Source organism: Ipomoea nil, unplaced genomic scaffold (assembly GCF_001879475.1).
Source record: "Ipomoea nil cultivar Tokyo-kokei standard unplaced genomic scaffold, Asagao_1.1 scaffold0987, whole genome shotgun sequence".
Taxonomy (NCBI): domain Eukaryota; kingdom Viridiplantae; phylum Streptophyta; class Magnoliopsida; order Solanales; family Convolvulaceae; genus Ipomoea; species Ipomoea nil.
This window is the reverse complement of record NW_017617415.1, coordinates 388,615-414,387: the sequence shown is the minus strand read 5'-3', so window position 1 is coordinate 414,387 and position 25,773 is coordinate 388,615. Positions and strand designations below refer to the sequence as shown.

General features: G+C 38.1%; 2 protein-coding genes and 1 non-coding gene across 4 annotated transcripts; 1 reads left to right on the top strand and 2 right to left on the bottom strand.

Moving 5' to 3' along the window:
* Positions 1 to 8,664: 8,664 nt before the first annotated feature.
* Positions 8,665 to 8,735, bottom strand: TRNAG-GCC. Its single transcript has one exon. It is a non-coding gene; the product is annotated as a tRNA-Gly (tRNA).
* Positions 8,736 to 9,712: 977 nt separating this feature from the next.
* Positions 9,713 to 16,075, top strand: LOC109180009. 2 transcript variants are annotated; one of them, XM_019329494.1, is made up of 10 exons: positions 9,713 to 9,767; positions 9,811 to 10,365; positions 13,099 to 13,769; positions 14,164 to 14,372; positions 14,534 to 14,614; positions 14,788 to 14,874; positions 14,970 to 15,111; positions 15,372 to 15,446; positions 15,551 to 15,679; positions 15,877 to 16,075. In XM_019329494.1, exons 2-10 carry the CDS (start codon positions 9,815 to 9,817, stop codon positions 15,996 to 15,998), a joined length of 2,067 nt encoding a protein of 688 aa, XP_019185039.1. In that variant the 5' UTR covers positions 9,713 to 9,767; positions 9,811 to 9,814; the 3' UTR covers positions 15,999 to 16,075. The 2 variants fall into 2 exon arrangements, with proteins under 2 accessions (XP_019185039.1, XP_019185038.1); XM_019329493.1 differs by having other exon boundaries at positions 15,874 to 16,075.
* Positions 16,076 to 17,135: 1,060 nt separating this feature from the next.
* Positions 17,136 to 18,083, bottom strand: LOC109180016. The gene has a single exon (XM_019329502.1). The coding sequence runs from the start codon at positions 18,081 to 18,083 to the stop codon at positions 17,136 to 17,138; it is 948 nt and encodes a 315-aa protein (XP_019185047.1).
* Between the last annotated feature and the right edge of the window lie 7,690 nt (positions 18,084 to 25,773).

The following is a 25,773-nucleotide window of genomic DNA, read 5'->3' as shown; positions in this document are numbered from 1 at the left end:
ATAACGTTGTTATGAAAACGTATAAATTGCAGGTGACAAGGCAATTGTGAGGCAAATAAGACTCACCCCTAAAAGTATTTTGTGTGGGAACTAAATTTCAAACTATTCCTATTTAATTAAAAAATAAGATTTAAAAGCATCATTATTAGGGCCTTAGGGGAAAAACTCCTTGTATTAGAAAGTCTCATTATTAAGAATTGTATTTTCCTTATATTTGGTGATTATATGATTTCTTTTCGGTGTAATCCAATGCTTCCATTGTTGAATACAGTAATTAATTCTCTCGCTGAATTGCAAATATCTCTAAAGATGAAACAACTAGTCTAGATATTTAAGGCTGTTTCATAACAATCGAACAATTGAATTTCTGAATGTCATCACCCAGCAATATAAAATTTCAGGTGGCCAAATTAAAGTAAACACAGACGTTATGCCATGGAACCATGTTCACCATTCATGGTGAACACGGTTCTAACGGTGTTAGTACACCGTTATCTTTTTTTTTTTTAATTAATTGTGTGACTTTTCTTCTTTATTTTCACATTTTGCGGTTTCACTTTAATTTGAGGTGAACAAAGATTTCGGACATTCATAAATTATGAATTCATGCCTGCACATTCACTTTGGAACCATGCCTACACATTCACTTTGGAACCATGAGATTATGAATTTTTTGTTATAAGATTATGAATTTTCTGTTATGAGATTATGAATTTTCAGTTGTGAGATTATGAATTTTCTGTTATGCGATTATGAATTTTCTGTTATGAGATTATGAATTTTCATAAAATTCATAATCTCATAACAGAAAATTCATAATTTGATCAAACGCGCGCCGTTAACTCCACATCCGCGAATTTTTTTTTTTTGGTCTAAAAACGACGTCGTTTTGCCTTGTGTTCACCATTCTCGGTGAACACGATTCCATGGCATAATTTGCGAAGTAAACATCGTCCTTCCAGCTATTAGCTTTTAAGGCCAGGTCAACTTTCTGATGAAAGATATTTTAATGAATTATATAGTTGATAATTGATAATTAAGGCTGCTCGATCGGCCGCTTCTCATCCCATATGCACCAGTTTTAGCCTTTTCGTTTTTCTTATTTATCAATTCATTCATATATACCCTTGACATATATAGTTGCTACTGTCCATTTGGTCAATTGTTTATGGCCGAAAAAATTGAACCCTATAAGAAAATCACCCAATAATTCAAAACCGATAAACTTGATGATCCAAGTAGACTAGCTAAAAATTAATGAGCTAAGTATGATAGTTCGAGACACTTAAAGAGTATTTTTTTTGTTCACACGTAATGTAAAACAAAATATATATGAAGAATGTATATATGTAGGTTTCTCTTTAGTCATGCTTTTTTTTTAAATATTAAGTTTTTAAATAAAATTTTAATAAACATATTAATAAATTTATTACAAAATAAATAATTATTTATGAAAATAAATAACGAATAATAAAAAAACTATTTGTTATATTACAAATTTGATGAAAAAATTAATTTGTTATTTGTTAAAATTTTAAACGAAAAAAGTATTAGTATAAATAAAACTTTATTTATATATTTTATAAAAGTTGTTCAATGTTTTTTTATTTTATATGTGTGTGCGCACGTAATGGGTTTTCTAATATTACAGAAAAAAAAAATTATTCTTTTGGAGTCGCGAATAACGTAACTAATAATATGGGTCTGTTCAGAATGGCTATTTCCCCTATAAAAGCAATACATTCTCCTTTTAAAATTATTTATTTAATTTCACTTCTTAATGTGTCATTATTTTGTTTGATTTTTATTTTTATTATTTTTTTGGATAACAAGATTCATTTACAAAGGATATGTTCAATCGATCTAGCACTATCAGTAAAATTTCTAAGGAAACAATTAGAAAGGCAAATTATGTTGTGCATCCGTATGTATTAGGACTTTATGTATATGAGTCTGTTTAGAACTTCTTATCCTTGTCACACTGTGACTTTCTACTTCTTATCATTGTCACACTGTGACTCTCTATTCTATATATTCACATCATCTGATCTCATTGTAATCAAGTTCAGAAAATATAATACAATCAGTTCTCATCTGGTATCAGTTAGCTAGGGTTTTGTGATTCATAAAATCAAGAAGATGCAGCGCTGCGATGGCAACCTTAATTACCGTGGAGGTCAGCAACGTGGCTTCGATGATCCGTGTCAAATCTGTAAAGGTTTCGGCCACACAGGAGTCAATTGTTTTTGGCGCTATGATGATCCGTGTCAAATTTGTAAACGTTTTGGTCACACGGGAGCCAATTGTTTTTGGCGCTATGATGATCCGTGTCAAATTTGTAAACGTTTTGGTCACACGGGAGCCAATTGTTTTTGGCGCTATGATGATCCGTGTCAAATTTGTAAACGTTTTGGTCACACGGGAGCCAATTGTTTTTGGCGCTATGATGATCCGTGTCAAATTTGCAAAAGTTTCGGTCACACGGGAGTCAACTGTTTTCGGCGATATTCAGAGGCTCCGGGTTCTCAGGCTAATTTGGTGTTTCAGAATGGTTTAGTTGCTAAAACCTCGTCAAATTCTCATACTTGGGTTCCGGACACTGGAGCCACAAATCATGCAACTCCGAACATCGCTGCCCTTTCTACAACGGAGAAGTACACTGGTAATGACACTTTACGTGTCGGTGACGGTATGGGTTTATCTATTAGTCATGTTGGCCATGCCTCTTTTAATACCCCTTCTAGATCATTTACATTGTCTGATATACTTCACGTTCCGCGTTTGTCTAATTCTTTATTATCTGTTCAGAAGTTTGCATCCGATAATAAAGTCTTTTTTGAGTTTCACCCCTCCTTTTTTGTTGTGAAAGATATCAATACCAAGGAAATACTTCTTCGGGGCAATAGTTCGGGGGGACTATACACACTTTCATTACCTAGTTCGTCTCCGTCAGCGTTTATTTCCGCTCGTGCCTCGGCTTCCACTTGGCACCATCGTCTGGGTCATCCTCATATCCGTGTTCTTAGCCATATACTTCGTTCTTGTTTGGTTAGTGGGTCTCGTGATAATATTCGTTGTCATAATTCTTTATGCAATGCGTGTCAATTAGGCAAATCTGCCCGTTTTCCCCTCCCCCGTGTTGCTTCCTCTAGTTCTCAAGTCCTAGATCTTATTTACACAGACATTTGGGGTCCTGCGCCCACTTTATCTACTTCTGGCTTCCGTTATTTTGTGATCTTTGTGGATGGCTATTCCTGTTATACATGGTTCTTCCCTATGAAATTAAAGTCTGATCTTTATGTCATCTTTGATAAATTTCGTACTCTTGTTGAACGGTCCTTTAATTGCAAAATAAAGGCCATTCAGTCTGATTTAGGTGCTGAGTACAAAAAGTTGCATTCTTTGTTTGTTCAATTAGGAATTCAACATAGACAATCCTGTGCCTATACACATGAACAGAATGGTCGTGTTGAACGAAAACATCGTCACATTGTTGAAACTGGTCTGGCTCTTCTAGCTCATGCCTCTGTTCCTTTGAAATTTTGGAATTTTGCCTTTGAGACTGCTGTCTATTTAATTAACAGAATGCCATCTTCTGTATTAAATAACTCCAGTCCTCATCTCCTGTTACATAAATCCCCTCCTTCCTATCTTTTTCTTCGTGTCTTTGGGTGTTTATGCTACCCTCATCTTCGGCCATATAATCATCATAAGATGTCATACAGGTCGTCTACATGTGTCTTCCTAGGTTATCCTGGGTCCTTTAGGGGTACAGATGCATGGACTTACATACTAATAAGATTTACACATGCAGGCATGTCAGATTTGATGAAGAAGTTTTCCCCTTTGCTACTAAAATTTCTTTATAGGATCTATCTACTCCGTTTTCTGGACCTTGGGCGGAATCTGTTCTCAGTCACAGCACACCTATTCCTGCCGTGTCCAATGATGAGCTGCCAGAACCGCCGCTACCTGCTTCATTCGAACCAACAGTGGATCCCGGACAGGCTGCCTCGTCGGGTGATCCTGTGGAGCCTGTTGCTCGCCGGCGAGGCTGTCCACGTGGGCGGTCCATCAGGCCCAATGTTCGTATTCACTCTATGGCCACTCGCAGCAACGCAGATGCTCCTCTTTTTGCTCTAGCAGCTCAAGTGCATCCCACGGAACCCACATGTTACTCTCAAGCTGTCAAATATCCTGAGTGGCGTGAAGCCATGGACCAAGAATTCAATGCTCTCCTGCATAACCACACATGGTCTCTAGTTCCACCCACTACAGGTATGAATATTATTGGCTGTAAATGGGTGTTTCGTACGAAGAGAAAGGCTGATGGTGCTATTGAAAGGCATAAAGTCAGGCTGGTTGCGAAATGTTTTAATCAGGTTCCAGGTCAGGACTTCTTTGACACTTTTAGTCCAGTGGTAAAGCCTACGACTGTAAGACTCCTTCTATCTCTAGCTTTATCATCTGGGTGGTCTATCAAACAGCTAGATGTTCATAATGCTTTTCTGAATGGTAATCTGGCTGAAACAGTTTATATGAAGCAACCCCCTGGTTATATTGATGCTAACTTCCCGAATCATGTTTGTTTGTTAAAAAGATCTCTGTATGGGTTAAAACAAGCTCCCAGAGCTTGGTTTAATCGACTACATACGTTCTTACTATCGGTTGGCTTTCAAGCATCCAAGAAAGATGTCTCTCTGTTCTATTACTCTAAAGACTCTGCTTTGGTTTATCTATTGGTGTACGTGGATGACATTCTTGTAATGGGAAGTGATCAGGGTATTATGTCTCAGCTCTTGTCCAAACTGTCTGCTACATTCAAAATCAGAGATCTTGGTGAACCAAATTTTTTTCTAGGTATTGAAACAGTTAAGAGTGACAATGGGATTATTTTATCTCAACAACGGTATATGAATGATATTTTAAAACGGGCTGGAATGTCTGAATGCAAACCCCTTTCTACACCTATCTCTGTCTCGAAAACTATCCCCTTCAATTCAGATCTATATGATGATCCCACACAGTACAGGAGTCTAGCTGGAGCACTGCAATATCTCACTGTCACACGACCTGACCTATCCTTTGCAGTTAATCAGTTATGCCAGCATATGCATGCTCCCACCATATCACACTGGGAGCAGCTCAAACGGGTACTCAGGTATGTTAAGGGAACAGTTGATCATGGTTTACGCATACGACGGTGCTCATCTAGAGACATTCATGCTTTCTCTGATTCTGATTGGGCTGGTTGTCCTGACGATCGAAAATCCACGAGTGGTTTTGCTGTTTTCTTGGGGAGTAATCTTATATCATGGGTTTGCAAGAAACAGAGAACTGTTGCCAGGTCATCCACTGAGGCTGAATACAAAGCTCTTGCAGATGTTTGTGCTGAGGTTCTATGGATTATGTCATTATTGCGTGAGATACAGATTCCGGGTATTTCCATTCCAAAATTATGGTGTGATAATCTAGGAGCTACATATATGAGTGCCAATCCAATCTTTCATGCCCGCACCAAGCATGTGAAGATTGACTATCATTTTGTTCGTGATCGAGTAGCTTCGGGCGATATCCAAGTCAACTTCATCTCCACAAAGGATCAACTTGCTGATATCTTCACCAAAGCTCTGCCTGGACCTAGATTTTCTTCCTTAAGGGACAAGCTACAGGTTACTAGTATACACTGTGCTTGAGGGGGAGTATTAGGACTTTATGTATATGAGTCTGTTTAGAACTTCTTATCCTTGTCACACTGTGACTCTCTACTTCTTATCATTGTCACACTGTGACTCTCTATTCTATATATTCACATCATCTGATCTCATTGTAATCAAGTTCAGAAAATATAATACAATCAGTTCTCATCGTATGCACCATGCATGGTGCATACGGATGTAAAAACGACGTCGTTTTAATAAAACGCGCGTCTCCCCTTTAAAATAAAAATCAGGTTCGATTCCCAGCAACAACATATGAACTAAAATTCCAGAACCGGTGAACTATAATTCCATAATCGATGAACTATAATTCCAGAATCTAATCTATGAACTAAAAATTTCAGAATGAATGAACTAAAATTCCAGAATCTATGAACTAAAATTTCAGAATCGATGAACTACAATTCCATAATCGATGAACTATAATTCCATAATCTATGAACTAAAATTTCATAATGAATGAACAACATAATGTTGTTGCTAGGAATCGAACCTGAATTTTTATTTAAAGGGAAAACGTGCGTTTTTAATAAAACGACGTCGTTTTTGCATCCGTATGCACCATGCATGGTGCATACGGATGCACAGCATAACTATTCAATTAGAAATGTCAGCCTTAACTTAAAACCAATGGTTGACCCAAAATGATATAAAAAATATATATATATTAATGGGTTAAGGAGGACAAAATTAAATGTGATAAAAGAATTACTCGATAGTACGAAATTGATAAAGTTGATGATCGAAGTAGTAGGCTTGCACGAAATATAGCGAGTGAGCCGGACAGCCCAAATAACTCAAGACTTCTATTTATTTCACAAGAAGCATCTACATACATAGGCTTTTCTTTAATCTTGTTTCTTTTTAAATTAAGCTTTTAAATACAATTTTAATAAACATATTAATAAATTCATTACGAAATAAATTATTATTATCATTATTATTTATGAAAATTATTTAAAAAATTATTATAATTATTATATTACAAATGTGAATAAAATAATTTTTTTGTTAAAATTTTAAACAAAAACAAATTTATTAATATAAAAGACTTTATTTATATATTTGTTGGCATTGCTAGCCATGATTGTAGAACCATTATTCATTATTTCATATTTGTTTTATTTCGTTAGTTTCTAGAATTTCTAATATGTTAGCACGCTCTTTAGTTTCAATAGCCTACTCGATCTCAGGCAAACTCGTTGTAACTTGTATTGAGATTTTGTCTCTCTGGCTTTGTCTCAGTTTTATTACAGTAATACAAGTAGCTCAACTTTATTTTCAAAAAATAAAATAAAATATTTTTGAGTTGGAATTTGAAATTGGAGATTTGGATTAATTAATGGTGTTTTAATTTTAGAAAAAAAAAATTACACTTTTAATATTTGAGTCATATGCCGCAAGAGGGAATTTAGTCCCTATATGATCTTAGTTATTTAAGTTTCAACTTTCAAGCATTAACTTCAATTGAGAATTTGCAATTTTTTTACACTAATTCTGTATATGGAAATATCTGTTTTATACTTTCTCAATTTTTTAATCTGTGACTATCTATTTAGAATGGTAGGTGTCATCATCAGGTACATGTACAGTACACTTTTGTGGTTGATCATTCAAGCTTTTCCTGAAAGTATGGCATGGCCGCATGGGTTAGGCTGTCCTTATCCCTGCAAACATCTCCCACTCTCAAAAATGGGTCCCACTTCCACATCATCTTATTTGCAAATCATCTCCTATTCACACTACATCCCTACAAATCTCTCTTACTCTAAAAAATGGGTCCCACCTTTATTTTATATTATATATATATAAATAAATAAAATAAAAAAGAATAAAAAAGTAAAGAAAAGTACATATTTGCAGGCAGCATGGCTGCCTTGCAATACTAAAGTACAAAGAAGGCTGCCATTCGGCAGCCTTCTTTGTACTTTGCAAACTTGCAAAAGATGCAAGTTTGCATTACACATCATATAACAAAAAAAAAAATAAAAATAAAAAATAATTCCATGTGGCATGCCAAATAAGATTGCAAATGGGTACACTTGCAGGGGTAAGGTCAGCCTTACTTCAGCACCGTAGCGCCTCGTACTCGAACATTGCCTCTCAACATTTTCTCAAGAGTTTAGAAATTGGTTAATTGGTAAAGATACATGTACTTGATGCCGCCCAAGCGAGAGACCCAAGTCCGAGTAGACCCAAGTCCGAGTAGACCCGCCAAATGGTGATTCAACATAGATTCTACATCTTGAAACCAAGTCAATTTTTGAGCTGCTTTATGATAATGAAACCAACCAGCAAAAAGCATTAACACTGCAAAAGACCAATGCACCAATTGTGGTATACCCCTTCTTAATTCTTACCCTGAAAGGGCACTTTACGTTCTTGAACCAAAAACCATCTTTTGGCTAACCTAGCCTCCTTCGTCCCTCGGGACCCATCAAAGCTATAGTACAGGAATATTCACCTGTTGTATGTGTCCATGGACTACGCCTTTCGGCCTGATTTTAGGCCCTGACTCACTCTCTGTGGATGAATGTTGCAGAGCAATCCTTAGGTTTTCGTGACATTGAATTATGTTTGGCGTTACTCAAGCCGACATTCTCGCTTCCGCTTCGTTAGTACACCACATAGTAGTTGGCGATTTAATACTACCGTTTCGGATGATAACTCAAAAGTTCATATGGCATGAAGAAAACCAGTAATAGAGACTATGTCTATCAATAGTTTAACAAGGATGGAGTAAGAATAGAAAAGCCAATTGCAATGTTATCAAAATCGTCTGGAACTCATCCACTGTATAATTCTTACTCCTCAAATTTGCATTCTCTTTTTCTTTTCTGAATTCAATTTAAACCGCGTGAGATTTATATTTATGAATTTCGCCTTGATGCAACAAAAGCATAATTTCAGTACTGAATACAAGAATTTTGGACGTAAAAATCTATGCACCAGCCGGGAATCGAACCCGGGTCTGTACCGTGGCAGGGTACTATTCTACCACTAGACCACTGGTGCGTTGCTGTAAACATCTAAGAATCAATATAACAAATAATTCCACTGCTGATAAGCATTTGTATCAGAAAATAAATGTACTTGTTGTTACATGTGAACATATAAAATATATATATATATATATATATATATATATATATATATATATATATATATATATATATATATATAAAAGTATGGTTCAATTTGTTATAAATATATTATTGAATAACAATTATCATTTAGTCTTTTCATTTGCCCTTCCTCTAACTTCTTTATTATGTTGAGAGAATGAAGAGTTGTATTTGTGTATATATATATACACACATCTTCATAGATTAATAAGAAAGGTGTTTTTGAGATTGATATATCTTGTGTTTTACTTTTCGCTCTACTCTTCCATTCCATATTGCAATCTTATTCATATGTACCATCGACGCGTTACAGTACAACAATCCCAGTAGATTGAGCTAATGAGTAGGTCAAATTACAACACAATTATTAATTTAGTTTCTAGTTGAGATGGAATACATCATTTAATTTAGTATCAAAGTTAATTTTATTCAACATATTATGGGTTCGACCTTGTTGCATATGAATTATTTTTTGTAAACCGAACTCGTTGAAAGGGAAAAAAAAAATGAGGATAACATGCATTGGACTCAGTCAAGAACTAGGGGAACATTGTGAGAACTAAGAGACCAAAGTACTAACATTCCATTTTCACTAACTTTAACTAATTAAAAACATTGTTTGGAGCTTCCTATGAAATGTTCAACAACGAACAATGCAACCTACAATACTAAAACTTTATACCCATTTGAAGCCATTGCCATTATCGGCTATCCCCAGCGAGGCCAAGTAGTCCACAAAACTACAAAAGGAAAAAGACATCATATTAACTCATGCCGGCCAATCGGCCATGGTTTTAGAATTGGCTAATTCATTTAATGTTTATTGTTAGCAATGTTAGTTCCTAATCCAATATCATCGTCTACTTCTTGGACTTTCAGCCAGGCCGCATTGTTTCACGACCGCCATTACTCCTTTCTTCCCAGCCCGGCCAAGAAAAGGGGAATTCGAAGTCTTGTGAGATCGAAGCCATGGAGAGGAGATTCGGCAGGAACGATGAGAACAACGTTCCCGACTTGACGGACTTCATAAACGACATGTTCTTCGGGACGATTAAGGTGGAGAAGAAAGAGTACAACCTTACCGGCGACAATAATAATCGCCGTCAAGAAAGCGAGGAGTTTTACGATTCGGGGTCTGTTAAAGCCTGCAATGCCCCCCGCAAGGGAACGCCGCGTTTCGTGAATGATCACAGTCGCGGAGAAGAAGATTACTTCGATTCCAGCACGCGGTCTAGCCGGCGGCGGGCTAGCGCCGCCGGCAGGGAAGCACGTTACACCAGAGCGGGGCTGATAGATGATGAGGATGAGGATTTTGAGTCTAGCACGAGGAGTGTGAGCAGTAGGCTAACGCAGGATTGGCTAAAGGAAGCTAAAAGAATGGTGGCTAATTCGTCGTCGTCCCCGGGGCGTGAGTCTCCGGGGAGACTAGTTGGCTCCCCGAGGTTTGCAACTGTTCAAGGGAGGCTTTCTGTTTCATCTAACACTGAAAAGAGGGACTCCTTCTCTAGATCTGCTAGAAGGTAATATATTATATAAGTACAATTACTTTTATAGTGCTTTCCATCTTTCAATTACTAAGTTTATTTAGTATTTCTAGGTTTAATACCGGAAATTGGATCAATTGTAAGGATCTAGAGTTACACTACAAGATAAGAGATTAGGATATTATAATATAATGCACGCATTGATTGAAGACAAGTTCGTTGGACTATTGATTGATCGATAATAAAGTCGGAACAATTCAAGTGAGCACAAGATACAAAAGTTTAGTATAAATAGTACAATGTCAATGTGTAGTGCCAACCAAAGCAATTTAACTTTGGGACAACTACTCCAGCTAAGTTAGTCAGATTGTTGACTTAATTAGTAACCACACAAGGTTATTATAAGTTTAACTCTTAACGAGGGGCCTTCTTGGTTTGAGTCGGTCAGCTATGGACAACTTTGACTAGCTTATCTCCGTGTGGTTCTTCATCAGCTAAGGTCACAACTAAGGGTTTACCTAGTGCATACCCTCAAGTAGTGACTACGGGTTTTCCTCGTCACTCGAAAAACAATCTAACTTATTATTACAAGAGTGCAAGTGAATGAGAGGGTAGAAGATGATGCTTCAACGAGGATCTCTATTTATACTTAATACCCAACCCAATGGAATGATGCTTGAGGCAAGTGGGGTCAATGTAAGCTTGGTTCCGACCAACCATACAATAAAGATTCAATCATGTAAGCTAAGGTTTCAACCGTGAGAATAAAAGGGTCACGACTAAGGGAGCGGAGGCTACAATCATAAGAGTAGAGACTCCGCGCGATTAGTTAAAATGTTTTGACCAGTCAGACGATAAAGATTCAACCATGGGAACTAAGGCTTCCACCATGGGATTAAAAGGGTTATAACTTGTGGGAGCAAAAAAACTTTAGCCATGGCAGAAAAAAAATAAATAAATAATTCAACCAGTTGGGTAAGAGGTTTGTATCAACTCACTAGATAAGAGGTTCTAACCATCTTGACACCACTTTGCTTGGTCCATTCTCTCTTACTAGAGTTAATAAGAAATTTAGTGACAATTAATGCAAATGTTCAAATTTGGTTCGTCTACTAGCCCAAAATATGTTGTTGAGGTAGAAACTATGAGATCATTTGAACGCAATAGTTATGCTGTGCAACCGAATGCACCATGCGCATGGTGCATACGATGCAAAATGACGTCGTTTTGACTAAAAACGCGCGTCTCACTTAAAAAAAAAAAAAAAAAATTCAAGTTCGATTCTCGACAATAGTATTATTGTGGATATATAGTTATGAATTTCTGGATATATAGTTATGAATTTTTGGATATATAGTTATGAATTTATGGATATTTAGTTCATTCATTGTGGATATTTAGTTCATTCATTGTAGATATTTACTTCATTCAATTCATTGTGGATATTTAGTTCATTCATTGTGGATTTTTACTTCATTCATTCACTGTAGATATATAGTTATGAATTTGTGGATATATAGTTATGAATTTATGGATAGATAAAAATGCTATTGTCGGGGATCGAACCTGATTTTTTTTTTTTAAGTGGGACGCGCGTTTTTTTAACCAAAACGACGTCGTTTTGCATCGTATGCACCATGCGCACGGTGCATTCGGTTGCACAACATAATTTGCGATTTGAATGTTTCCCACAAACAACACCAAGAATAGTGTAAATTAGACAAGGGGTAGGAGTATCAGAAGGTGATATTAATTAAATTTTGAATATGGTTCAAATTGACAAAACGGAACCTGAAAATGCAATTAGGCCACTTAAATATTTTTTAAAAAAAATTAAGAAAAAAAAAAAAAACGACGCGGCCACCCCTTCCCCCATCCTCCTTCGTCTCCGACAGAGACGAAAGAGGAGATGGGAGGGGGGTGGGGAGGGGGGGGGTTAGGGGGTGACGTGAGAAGAAGGACCTGTCTCACGCCACCCCCCCCCCCCTTTCCCCCTTCCTTCGTCTCCGCCAGAGACGAATGACTTGTCTTCGTCTCCGGTCAGAGACGTAGAGAAGCTCGTCTCTGACCGGAGACGAAGACAAGTCCTTCGTCTTCGCTGAAGGAAGGGGGAAAGGGGGGTGGCGTGAGACAAGTCCTTCATCTCACACCACCCCCTTTCCCCTCCTTCGTTTCCGCCATAGACGAAGGAAGAGGGGGTAAGGGGGTGGCTGGCGGCCATCCCGTAGTTTTTTGTTTGTTTTTTTTCTTTTATTTTTTTTTAATTTTTTAAAAATTTATTATTAAAAATTATTAAAAATGTCAACTCATCTGTTACGTAAGCAAGTAACTTGCTGAAATTGATGGTAACCTGCTATCAGTTGAAATTGCATACATTTGGAGTGTCCAGTGACCTAATTGCATTGTTTTGGAGTGTTCAGTGGTCTAATTGCACTTGTTTTTTCTTTCAGTGGCTTAATTGCATTTTCAGATTACGTTCAGTAGTCAATTTGAAACTTATTTTTAATAAAACTATTGGTAAAGTGATAAAAATTCAATCTTACTACTAACTAAAAAAAAAAAATAGTGCTTATGTCATTGAGATTGAATTTGTTATTACCATATTAATCAGGGATCAAAAGTGTAATATACATTTTCAATCTTTTTCATTTATTCATACACCTATGAGGAATGAGACCGTAGATTTGGATCAATATTAATAATTTTTAAATTCAATTTTAATTTTTATATTTAATAAAACTTGTAATATAAATTTTAATGTTTGAGCAGAGGTAGAACAGTGGACGGCTTCAGTGAAGAAATTCTGATCAAGTCAGGCAAGCATAGCCGGAACAAATCCGAAACCCCACTGGACCAGTCATCACCGGATTCCCCTTCAACGGCGATCCACAAGTGGTTTTCCGGCATCCTCAAACCACCCAATAGCACCATTTCCATTCCCGACAGCCCCCCCGCCGGCGACCACTCACCTTCAAGCCCGAACCTAGCCCTCCCGCCCCGCCAATCAACGCTCAGAAAGTCCCGATTCCAAAATGCATCTCATCAGACAACCAATCAACTCCCATCCAAGCGAACTTTTAAACCTCCCGCCTTTACAAACGCCCTTCCCGATGATCCGGCGGTCGTCTCTCCACCCAAAAATTTCTTCGATTCGTCTCGCAGGGGATCGATCTCCTCGGCTCCCAACGACAAGATTCTGTCCCCGCCGAGAAAACTGGTGGAGTCTGTTCACCGGAGATGCATATCTGCGTCCACTTGCTCCATGGACAAGATATACCGAAAGAACGGAGAGGATAATAGTGTCCAGCTTAAGGAGAAAAGCACGGAGGAGGGTGAAGAATTGAACGGGTTCTTGAGGGATCAGAGGCAAAAAATTGGAATGATTTTGAACAGAGAGATTGATTTGAAGGCCAGGATTGTGCTGTCAGGACATTCAAACAGTTGAGTCCAACAACATTTTCCTTCTAATTTGGCTCTGATACCCCTAACGAGTAATGATAAGCGTTTATACGACTATCTCAAGCAACACATTGACTGTAGTCGCTTATGAGTGGCGCTAAGATTTGAACCGGCAGACTGATACCAAATTGAAGCACGTGTTCTATGTCAGCTAAAAGTAGTTGGATTAATTATATGCTCAACGGGATGCAACTTTATTTTCTTGTAACCAGAATGCTAGACTTGGCCATCAGCCTCCGCCCAATAATCTCATAGCCAGTGTTGACTTGGCCCTTATCGGCCTCCGCCAACAACTATGCATACTTGGAATTAGTATACAGTATTGATTTGGTTTTTCTGCAAAAAGCTTACTGGGATTGGAAATGGTGGATGCAGGTACAAGTTCAATGGTGGCAGCAATATGCTATGCAATGTTGTTGGAGAATAGAAGGAGGGCTAATAATGAGAGAGATGAAAGTAGAGATTGTGAGGTGGTAGTGCCTGTGATGAACAGTACAAGGGCGAATATGTGGAAGCAACACCAGGCGGCTTGGCTATTTCACCACGTTGGCCTTGATGTCAAGGCTTTGTTCTTTTTTGATGAGGTATCTTTTTTTGTCCAAAAAATTAATGCCCACCACTAGAATTCGATCATATAACATATTTTTACCCATTTTCTTTAAATTTTAATTGCATCATATTACAATGACATTTCTTTTAATTAAATTGATGAACCTTTAATATTTTGTTTTTATATTCAAATCAGGTGGATTTGGAAACGTTAACAGAGTCTAAACAAGTGATCATCCAAGTCTTAGGGGAAGATGTCCTAAAAACCAATGGAGAGGTATTTCTATTTCTAATTTAAGGATGGCAGCCAAACACATTGTGCTCAGATGGCATATAGTGACCTCTCTTATGTGGGAGGGGCGTTGTTGACTCCCCTCTGTGCGATTAGTATAATTTTAATATTTAAGTATAAAAACTTTAAATAATATTTAGCATAATATATATGTGCAGGTTGTGTCTGAATGCACTGTTCTTACAGACAACTATTGTGAGGAAGCTTATGATCTGCTTCAAACCCCTATGCTGAAAAAGCTATTGGTATAACATATATGATTCAAGAATCTTTTTGATTGCCATAGATCCTCTTGATTTACAAATTACATAGAAACCATGAAAACCGGTCTTGATCTCAGCTTGCAGGTATACTTTTAGACACACGAAACTTGATGATGTTGTCTGCTGCTAAGGTGCCCATGAAAACCAGAGACGCAGAAGCTGTGCAGCTTCTCACGGTTGGCAGTGCCCCTGATTATAGAAACACACTTTTTGATCAGTGTATGTATATTTTTCATGCTGCTTCATATTCTCTTGTAAGGGTGAAGTGTTTTGTTGAGGTCAGTAAAAGATCAAATCTATCAATTATTGGCTAAAATTTTTATAGTGAAGCACCTTGTGCTCAAATGGCATGTAGTGACTTCTTCCATGCGTCAGTGGAGGCATTGTTGACTCTTTGTGAACAGATACTGATAGAGTCAGTAGCATTCAAAAAATTATAAATTTAGTTTATATATTAATATATATGGTGTTATTTGCAGTAATGCAAGATCACAATGATAATAAAAGTTTCAATGAAGCTCTACAGAAGAGTTATGGGGAGCCTCCCGCCGAAGGTAATTATAAGTTTGTAGAGGTCAAGATTTTGGTTGCACTTTAATATTTTACTGATTATTCATCATCATATACTTAAATACATTATATATATTGATGAGTGCAGGTAACCATAACGAAGAAGCATTGGAGCAACAGGTTTCAGTGAAGAACTCTAATCGTCGTAAATCAAAGTCCGATAAAAGTTGTAGTGACACAAAGAATTCAAGAAGTAGCAAAGCGTCATCTAACACAGGTAATTTCATATTTTAATTAATTGTTTCCACTATTCTCCATCAAGAATTTTTTTTTTTTTTTCTAACTTTGATGAGCAAGTATGATATATAGCGTATAAAATACTACACGTCAAATATTTCATATTTCTTTTGGGTTTTGATTATTGAAAGTGAAACTATATGGTGATTGAAGAAAATCAACATTTGTCTGTAGCAGGGAAACCAACGCCGTCGCCCAAGGAGGTTACTGCCCCAACACCACCAAAGGCCGCCGTCGATCCGCCTCGTCCGAAGAACAGATTCTTTTTGGCAAAATGGTTTGGATTTGGATCAAAATGATTAATTAGCATTTAAGTTAGTACAAATTTGCATATTTAATTTGTGTGTCATTAATTTAGTTTGTGTGTCATTTAAGTTAGTACAAATTTGATTCTTTTAGAGGGTACGTGTTTGACAAGTTTGTGTTTTTAACTTTTTTTTTTTTATTGATTTTGTATTCATAATATTTTTTGAAAATGTTAGTGTGTTCTAATATAAGATTATTACTCTCTTCACGTGTTTCATATTAATACGATGAAAGACAAAGCAAAAAGGAAGAAAAAAAAAAAGAATCACCCTTAAAACCAATAATATATGCATCATAACTCTCTTTGTTTTTTCAATCACTTCATGTTTTTTAAACTATCTATATACTATATGCAATGAAATTGACTAACATGAGAAGAATTACTGGTGTAGTCCGAACAAAAATAAGAAGATTTTGAAATATAGACAAATTAAAAATGGACAAAATTGTCTTGTCCACTAATTCATCTAAAATAATATAATTGATTGATGGAATTTTAAACATACAAATATCATAGAGCTAAGGGATAAATCTAAACTTGGATTTAATCCCTCTATGAGCATTTATTCTCAACAACTAAAAACACAATTTAAACGATAAAGGATCAATACCGCATCCACGGCAATTCAAATCCATAACCTTCCATTTGAGAGAGTCACTCTATACATGCCACCAACCACAAGGTCGTTTTTGTTGAGCATATAATTATTAAAGTGCAATCTAACTACCAGCTTAGACTTTTAGTTGGGTTCGAATAAAAGTGATCTTTTAATTTTACAATATTTTTTGCTTCCAATTAATATATATGGCATGACAAAAATATATATTCTCAAGAGAAATATTTTTCAAAATAATAGTGTTACAAGCTATTATTAATTATTATTATCCAAATATGCATGGCCACTCCTTATCCACATCAAGGCTGGAACCTCTAATGGACCCCACCTTGACTACACCCTCATGTGGTTGGGCATCCCCTTGTACCTTACCACATGATCTTGTGGGCCCAGTAGCCCATGACATGAGTTACAATATCACACTTTTCCCCCCACCCACTACCCTCTGCTTTCTGGTAGCTTAGTGCTACTAACTACTAAGCTATATGGCATGCATTACTATGGACTTTCCAATCATTCCCCTTTCCAAGCATATAAAATCAAGCAAAACTCATATGAGCTGCTTGTTGATGAGTAACAAGAACTCGAACTCCCAGTCTGTAACGAAAATGGCGTCGATGTGGTCGAGGATGACGACGAGGAGAAGGGTGAGATTGACGGGGACGAAGAGGGAGGAGATTTTAGGACGGGTTTGAAAATGAATAGAGCGTGTCTTAAACCGGGACAGAATAGCCAGTCGTGGACGTCCCAGAAGACCTGGATTCTCACCTTGTCGGTGAGATCGAGGCATTCATTGCCTCTGAATTTCCACTGCAAATGTTTGATGTGAATGACGGAGTTGTCGTCCACGTTGATCTCCATTTCGGGATCTTCCCCGTTTCTGTTCTTCCACTCGACCGAGATCTCATGATGTTTGCCTTTTTCCTCAACCTTAACCCTTGTCTGGAACTTCTTCTTCCCGAAAACGTGCTCTTTTCTGGAAACCAAAACCGGGTCCACCAGCGCCGGCCGGCAACCCGTTTTTCTATACGCGTCGTTCTTCATGTCGCCGAGGAGCAGAACGACCTCGTCGTCGCACACGACCGCCACATAGTACTCCGACCTCGGCTCCGTTTCTCCGTTGAATTTCGCGGCTTTGAGGTCCCAGAATACGTCGACGGCCTTTCCGTCCACCTCCACCCGCTTCGATCCTTGCTTCCTCCAGAAACACCACGGCTTCAGCTCCACCTTGCACGCCGTCGTGCGCCGCCGCTCTCCGCCGTCGCCATCTACCGAAACTGACAGCTCGTGAAGCAGCAGATTCTTGCACCAGGTGACCGTGACCAGCCTGCGCTGGTCGGAAAACTTGGTCCGGTAAACCGACACGAAAATGCTCTGCCCGGAACTGGTGATTGCGGCGGGATCGTCTGTGAGCTTCTCCCTGGACGAAAAGCAAGCTGGAATCCCAATTTGATCTTGCATCTTATACTGTGGAGAAGGATAATGGAGATGGAGATTTTTTGTTCAGATTTTCAATGCTGACACAACTGTTCTTGACAGCATACACTACAGATAATCGAAGATGATTCTGAATTGAGAGAATTTAAGGATAGAGATGGAGATTTCTTGGACCAACAACTAGGCAATCACCTCGTTTAATGTCTCAGTTCAATAATTAAGATACAGTTTATACATACTATTACATTATGAACGGTATTTATAATCTCAATTAATACTAACTATACTAAAGAATTATGATAAAAACTTGTGTGAGACTGCCTCTCACAGATCTTTGTTTATGAAACTCTACGTGTACAGTTAAGATGAAAATTGAACATTTATATGGTAAAATGTAATATTTATACTACAAAATATAATATTAATCAAGAATAAAAGTGTAATAATTTTGAGTGTAAAATGTAATACTTTTACATTTTTTGATTTAAAAGTATTATAATTTTTCTCAAAATATTATACTTTTCGAAATGACCTTTCATTTGAGAGAGCCACTTCGTACCACTAAAATATATACAAGCTCATTGACATTGAGCTTTTAATTTGATTGTTCTAATATTAAATTAAATTTCTAGAAAAGTAACTCTAAGGAATGTGTTTGTTATGAATAATTTTGCTAAAAAGAAAAAAAAATAAAAACTTCTCTTAATGTTAAGCAATCACATTATTGGTGGATTGTTATACAAAGGACCATGGTCTATTTTGCAAGGTAAAACAAGTTAAATTCTTTTTTTTTTTTTAACTTATTATATTTTTCTTTTTGTGCAAATAAGATTATTGTATTAAAAATTTTAAAAAATATGATTAAGAAGCTCTATTTATTTTTTTTAAATATATGACACATTAATATTTTTAATTAACATACAATTACATTAAACCACAACTTCAGGTTTATTTTCAATATATATACTACAGGTTCATATTCAAAATACTATAATACAAGTACATCATTTTATTGATGGATATCAAATAAGTTCATTAAGCATATCCAACAAGTTCATTTTCACAATATTATAAGTTCTTTTTGATAATTTTGTATGTTTATTTTTGAACAAATACCAATTTTGGTCATACTAGTATTAGCAAAATGACAATTTTGGTCCACATGTTTAATTCCTACCAATTTTTATTCACGACTATTGTTTTAGTACCAATTTTCATCCATGAATATTGTTTTAGTGTCAAAATTCATCACGCCGGTCACCCCTCCGTTTAAAAAATGCATAAATCTAAAATTTTAAGGGTATTTTCATCCTTTTCAATTTAATATCCCAATTTGAGCATGAATAAAGAGATTTAAGCTCTAATATCGATCCCAATTCGCAGTTCTTCTCCTCATTCTATCATAATTTGAAGAGGAGAATTGCAAATTAGGATCGATCTTAGGGTTTAAATCCTTTTAATTTATTCATGCTCAAATTGTTATCTTAATTTGAAAAGGACGAAAACACCCTTAATAACTTCATATTTTGACATGTCTTAAACGAAGATCGAGGTGGTGGACGTGATGAATTTTGGCACTAAAACAATAGTCGTGGACGAAAATTGGTAAAAATTAAACATGTAGACCAAAACTATCATTTTGCTAATACTCGTAGGACCAAAATTAGTATTTGCTCATTTCTTTTCACAATTATAACACAACTACATTATAATAATGGATCTCAATTAGGTTCATTAATGAAATACTGCATGTTCATTTTCACATTATTAAAATAGGTTATTTATACAATATGGAAGGTTAATCTTTATAATAATAACTAGTCTTTTCTATGCGCAAAAACATATGCCTGATATTTATATTTTTAAAAATAACTAACAAATTCTTACTAATTAAAATTTATATGAAATCATATTTATTTATTATAATAATCCAATATATAATGTCTACAAATATTATTATCATTAAAGAATATAAGAAAATATATGGTGGATGCATGTGCATGGTAATAGAAAATAACGGAAGTTATAACGAAAGGGGTATTTTTATCAAAAAAATTATATAGTACAACTCTAAAAGCACAATGTACAAAATGATTAGCATTAAAAACATACACATAAATGAGGGATATAACTTTGATTGAGACTTATTATGTTTTTATTAGATAATAATATTAATAATGCAATTACAACTAAGGAAATACTAAAGGTTCATTTTAGCAAAATATTACAAGTCGATCAGTAAACAACTAAGACTCAAATAGAAAGCAAGTCATTTCTATGTAATCACTCATTAAATATCATCATGAATCTGGACTACAAATTCATTAGGCCACTACTATAACTAAACACATAATTATTGAATCGATATACTTAAAAAAGTATATTAATATGAGTGTCATTAAAAAATCTCAATGAGATATTTTCAAAATATATAAATATTTTGTTAACATAATTTTATTTATATAAAAAAAACGAATACATTTAATTGCTAATTAATAAATTGATGTCCATTTTAATAAACCTACAATATTATTATAATGAACTTACACTTATATTTGATATATCTAAGTTTATAATGAACTTACAATATTATAATAATGAACTATTGTCCACGATACAAGGTACATGACTCATAATCCATGGTATAATTTGACATCATTAGTTGACCCAAAGTTATCTAGCTAAAAAGATAGTCCAAACATTGTAAAGCTATTTGATCTACATTTATGCAATAATTTTTCGCAATTAAAAGTGAGTCATATTACTATATCATTACATTTTCAATTCATTACTATTCACTTCGCATACCATTTCAACTCACTTTCAAATTTCACATTGCATACCAACAACAAGAACAACAAGAACAACAAGAACAACAATATTATAAAATGAAAAAGATGGCTCAAAAAAGTACATTTGCAACCTTAACGTGGCGTTTGATTGGTAAAAAAAAATCAGTTCCACCTAATTCCATCCCTTCAATCAAACGACTCATAAAATCAAATTTCATATTTTACAATATTGCAAATGGAAAAGTTTTTTTAAAACACTAATATCTTTCTAGGTGGCACTTTCCACCTAGATTTACAATTTCATATTTTGCAATATTGCAAGTGGAGAAGTTAAAAAAAAAAAAAAAAAAAAAAAAAAAAACAGTAATCTTTATAGCTAGGTGGCCCTTGCCACCTAGATTTACAATTTGGGTGTGGATTGTTAGTATTATTATTATTTTTATGTTATATCCATGTAATATAGTTATGTAATATGTGGTGTGTAGTGAGTCTAGTCTATTAGTCAGGGCTGTTAGAGATAGTTATTTTAGATATCTCTTGTATTCCTATTCTCTGGTTAATCTACGAAGAATTATCTCTAATCTGGTATCAGACGACAGGTTATCGGAAACAACCAAATTCTTCCTATCTCCACCGTGAAATCTCCCTCCCCTACCCAAATATGTCGACCAACTCCTCCGAGCGTACTCACTCCGCCGCCGGTTCTCCTACGCCGGCTGCCGACAACGCTCTCACCGATGCACATCACTATGTCACCATGAAGCTTACATCCACAAATTTCATATTCTGGAGGATGCAGCTTCTTCCGTTTCTTCGCGGCCAGGAGCTCACCGGCTTCGTAGACGGAAGCCACCCGTGCCCACCAGAGATGATCCCGGCGCCATCCACCACCGGCAGTTCCGCATCGACCACGCCGGCGTCCTTGATTCCGAATCCGGCGTACCACGCCTGGATCAAGCAAGACCAGACGATAGTGTCGCTACTCATCTCTGCGATGACGGATGAGGTATTACACCTCGCTCTCGGATGGGATACCTCCGCTGACATCTGGGCTGCCATCTCGTCTGCGCTCGATTCCACCAGCGAGGCGCGCTGCATCAATCTGCTTGGGCAGTTCCAACAGCTTCGACAGGGCAACGCCACCATCGCCGACTACATTGCGCGTGCCGGAGTTCTTGTCGAGTCCCTCATCCAGGCCGGGCGTCCTCTGTCACAGATGGAGCAGACCCTATATATAATTAGGGGTCTCCGACCGGAATTGAAGGCGCTAGCCACCAGCCTCACGGCGTCCGGAGCATCGGTGACGTTATCCAGTCTGTCGGAGTTCCTGCAGGCTCACGAATTCATCCTCGTGGATGATTTCCCGAGTGCTGATGCTACGGCTTCCCACACGGCGCTGTACGCCGGAACCAACCGAGGCGGAGGTTCGCGTGGCAGTGGTGGTCGCCATTCGTCGAACCAGCAGCGTGGTGGTGGCGGACGCGGAAACCGCGGAGGACAGCGTGGTGGTCGTGGTGGCCGGGGCGGACCTCGTTGCCAGATCTGTAGGTCGCATGGTCACTCCACCGTGTACTGCTACAAGCGCTACACCACCCAACCGCCGGCGCAGGCCCATGTGGCGATCTCCGGCGACACCCCGGTAGCCCCGCATCCCGTTCCGGCAGACACTTGGTATCCGGATACTGGTGCAACAGCCCACGCTACCCCTGACGCGGCGATGATGGGGCAGTCCGAGGAGTACGGTGGTTCGGACGTGTTACGGGTGGGCAATGGCGCAGGTTTGGAAATTGCACGATATATTACACGTTCCTAGTCTTTCGGTCCCATTATTATCTGTTCATAAGTTTACTGTAGATAATAATGTCTTTTTTGAATTTCACAGTAACTGTTTCATTGTGAAGGATTTCACAACTCGGGCGGTTCTGCTTAGAGGTTCCACATCGGGCGGGCTATACAAGCTTCCGGTGTGTCGGTCGAGTTTCGCGTTCGTCAGTTCCCGGGCTACTCCCACAATATGGCATCAAAGACTCGGTCACCCACACAAGCAAGCTTTAAATAAAGTGTTACAAGTCTGTCCGGTGTCACATAATAAAAATGGCCAAATTGACTCTTGTAATTCTTGTCATTTAGGAAAATCGTCATGTTTCAAGTTAGACAGCGTACCACGAACTAGTCAACATGTATTAGACTTAGTATACACTGATATTTGGGGTCCCTCTCCCATAATATCAGTTAGTGGTTTTCGTTATTTCTGCCTCTTTGTAGACGATTATTCGGGTTTTTGCTGGTTTTATCCACTTCGGGTAAAATCAGATTTATATAAAGTTTTTGATGTGTTTCGCGTTCTGGTAGAGCGCCAATTTTCGCGCTCTATCAAATCTATCCAGTCGGATCTAGGGGGTGAGTACCGAAAACTCCACACCACTTTCCAAAATCTTGGCATAAATCACCGTCAATCTTGCGCTTATACGCATGAACAAAACGGCAAAGTAGAGCGGCGCAATAGACATGTTGTCGAAACTGGCCTCGCTCTACTCGCCGGAGGTAAAGTTCCACATGAATATTGGGACTATGCCTTTGAAACAGCCACTTGCCTTATCAACTACTTACCCTCTTCGGCATTAAATTTCGAAAGCCCATACTCAAAACTATTCAAAGTCAATCCCCCATACACTTTTCTTGGAGTCTTTGGGTGTCGCTGTTACCCACATCTACGCCCCTACAATAGGCATAAGATTGAGTACAAGACTACCTCGTGTGTCTTCCTAGGTTACCCTGTTTCATTTAGGGGATATCGATGCGTAGACTTGACAAGTGGAAAGACCTATATTTGCAGACATGTTCGTTTTGACGAATCTACATTTCCCTTTGCTACAGGCTCATCACCACAAACGTGTACACCACCACCCCTGCCTTGGGCGGTTATACCTGTTGCCCAATCACCTACTACAACGGAGGTCCCCGTGTCCTCTAATGCTGACTCCTACAGTGGTAATCCAGTACCGCTTGCTCAGGAGCCCCCACGGCTGGCTATTACTCACACCGCACCAGCCAGGACACGCAAAACACGGGCTCAACCTCAAAGTCGGGATCATGTCATGAGGCTTCGGCACATGACACGGGGTACGGATGAGCAGTTCCATGCCTTAAATGTGGTGGCTGACCCGACTTGCTATTCCCAGGCAGTGGGTCATGCTCATTGGCGCGAAGCTATGGACCAAGAGTTTAATGCTCTCTTACATAATAACACCTGGCGTTTGGTACCACCGCAACCCCATATGAACATCATTGGCTGCAAATGGGTGTTTCGGACCAAACGCACGGCCACCGGGTCCATTGAGCGCTATAAGGCGCGATTGGTAGCAAAAGGGTTTAACCAGGTAGCAGGAGAGGACTTCTTTGACACTTACAGTCCTGTGGTCAAACCAACGACTGTTCGCATGTTGTTCTCATTAGCTGTGTCACGTCAGTGGACTCTGTGTCAGCTAGATGTCCATAATGCATTTCTAAATGGCCGTCTAGAAGAAACCGTATACATGAAACAGCCTCCAGGGTATGAGGACCCTACTGCACCGGGACACGTGTGTCATCTACAACGGTCCCTATATGGCTTGAAACAGGCCCCGAGGGCGTGGTTTAAATGGTTACATGACTTCTTATTATCTGCCGGGTTCGTTTCGTCCAAAACTGACGTATCCCTCTTTTATTATACATCAGGGGCTTCACAGGTATTTCTATTGGTTTATGTCGATGACATAATCATGATGGGCACTAACTCTAAATTGGTCAGTACTTTGCTACACCAGCTCGCTACAGTGTTTAAGATACGAGATCTTCGCGCACCAGGCTTCTTCTTGGGCATTGAAATGGTCACAACAGAGAATAGTGTCATACTCTCACAGCGGCGTTATATGTCAGATATCCTAGGGCGGTCCGGCATGATTGATTCCAAACCACTTACCACACCTGCAGCCGTGACGAAGTTGGTTATCCTGTCTGATGAGTTGTTTGATAATCCCACGCAATACCGCCGTATTGTGGGCGCTTTACAGTACTTGACGATCACGCGGCCTGATCTTGCTTTCGCTGTCAATCGTCTCTGCCAGCATATGCATTCACCCACGGTCGAACATTGGGGTCTAGTTAAGCGGGTACTACGCTACATTAAGGGGACACTTGACTACAGGTTGTGCCTCACTCCGTCACCCTCCTCCGCTATCCACGCTTTCTCAGATTCTGACTGGGCTAGCTGTCCGATAGACCGAAAGAGTACTAGTGGGTTTGCTGTTTATTTGGGATCTAATCTTATCTCTTGGCAGTCGAAGAAGCAGCGTACGGTAGCCCGATCTTCCACAGAAGCAGAGTACAAGGCTCTCGCTGATGTGTTGGCCGAGGTGACGTGGGTAGTCTCTTTATTACGGGAACTTGGACTACACTCAGGGGGCCCGACTACATTGTGGTGTGATAACCTAGGAGCTACATATCTGTGTGCTAATCCCGTGTTTCACGCTAGGACAAAGCATGTGGAAATTGATTATCACTTTGTACGCGATAAGGTCGCTTCAGGAGAGTTTGTAGTCAACTATGTTTCGACCACTGATCAGCTGGCTGACATCTTCACCAAACCGCTGTCTACATCAAGGTTCTGCGCTCTGCGTGACAAGCTCAATGTTGTGTCTTCCACACCTTGTGCTTGAGGGGGTGTGTTAGTATTATTATTATTGTTATGTTATATCTATGTAATATAGTTATGTAATATGTGGTGTGTAGTGAGTCTAGTCTATTAGTCAGGGCTGTTAGAGATAGTTATTTTAGATATCTCTTGTATTCCTATTCTCTGGTTAATCTACGAAGAATTATCTCTAATCTGGATAACCTAATAGTAATAATCTTTTCACATTTTTAAGTTTTAATTATTCAAT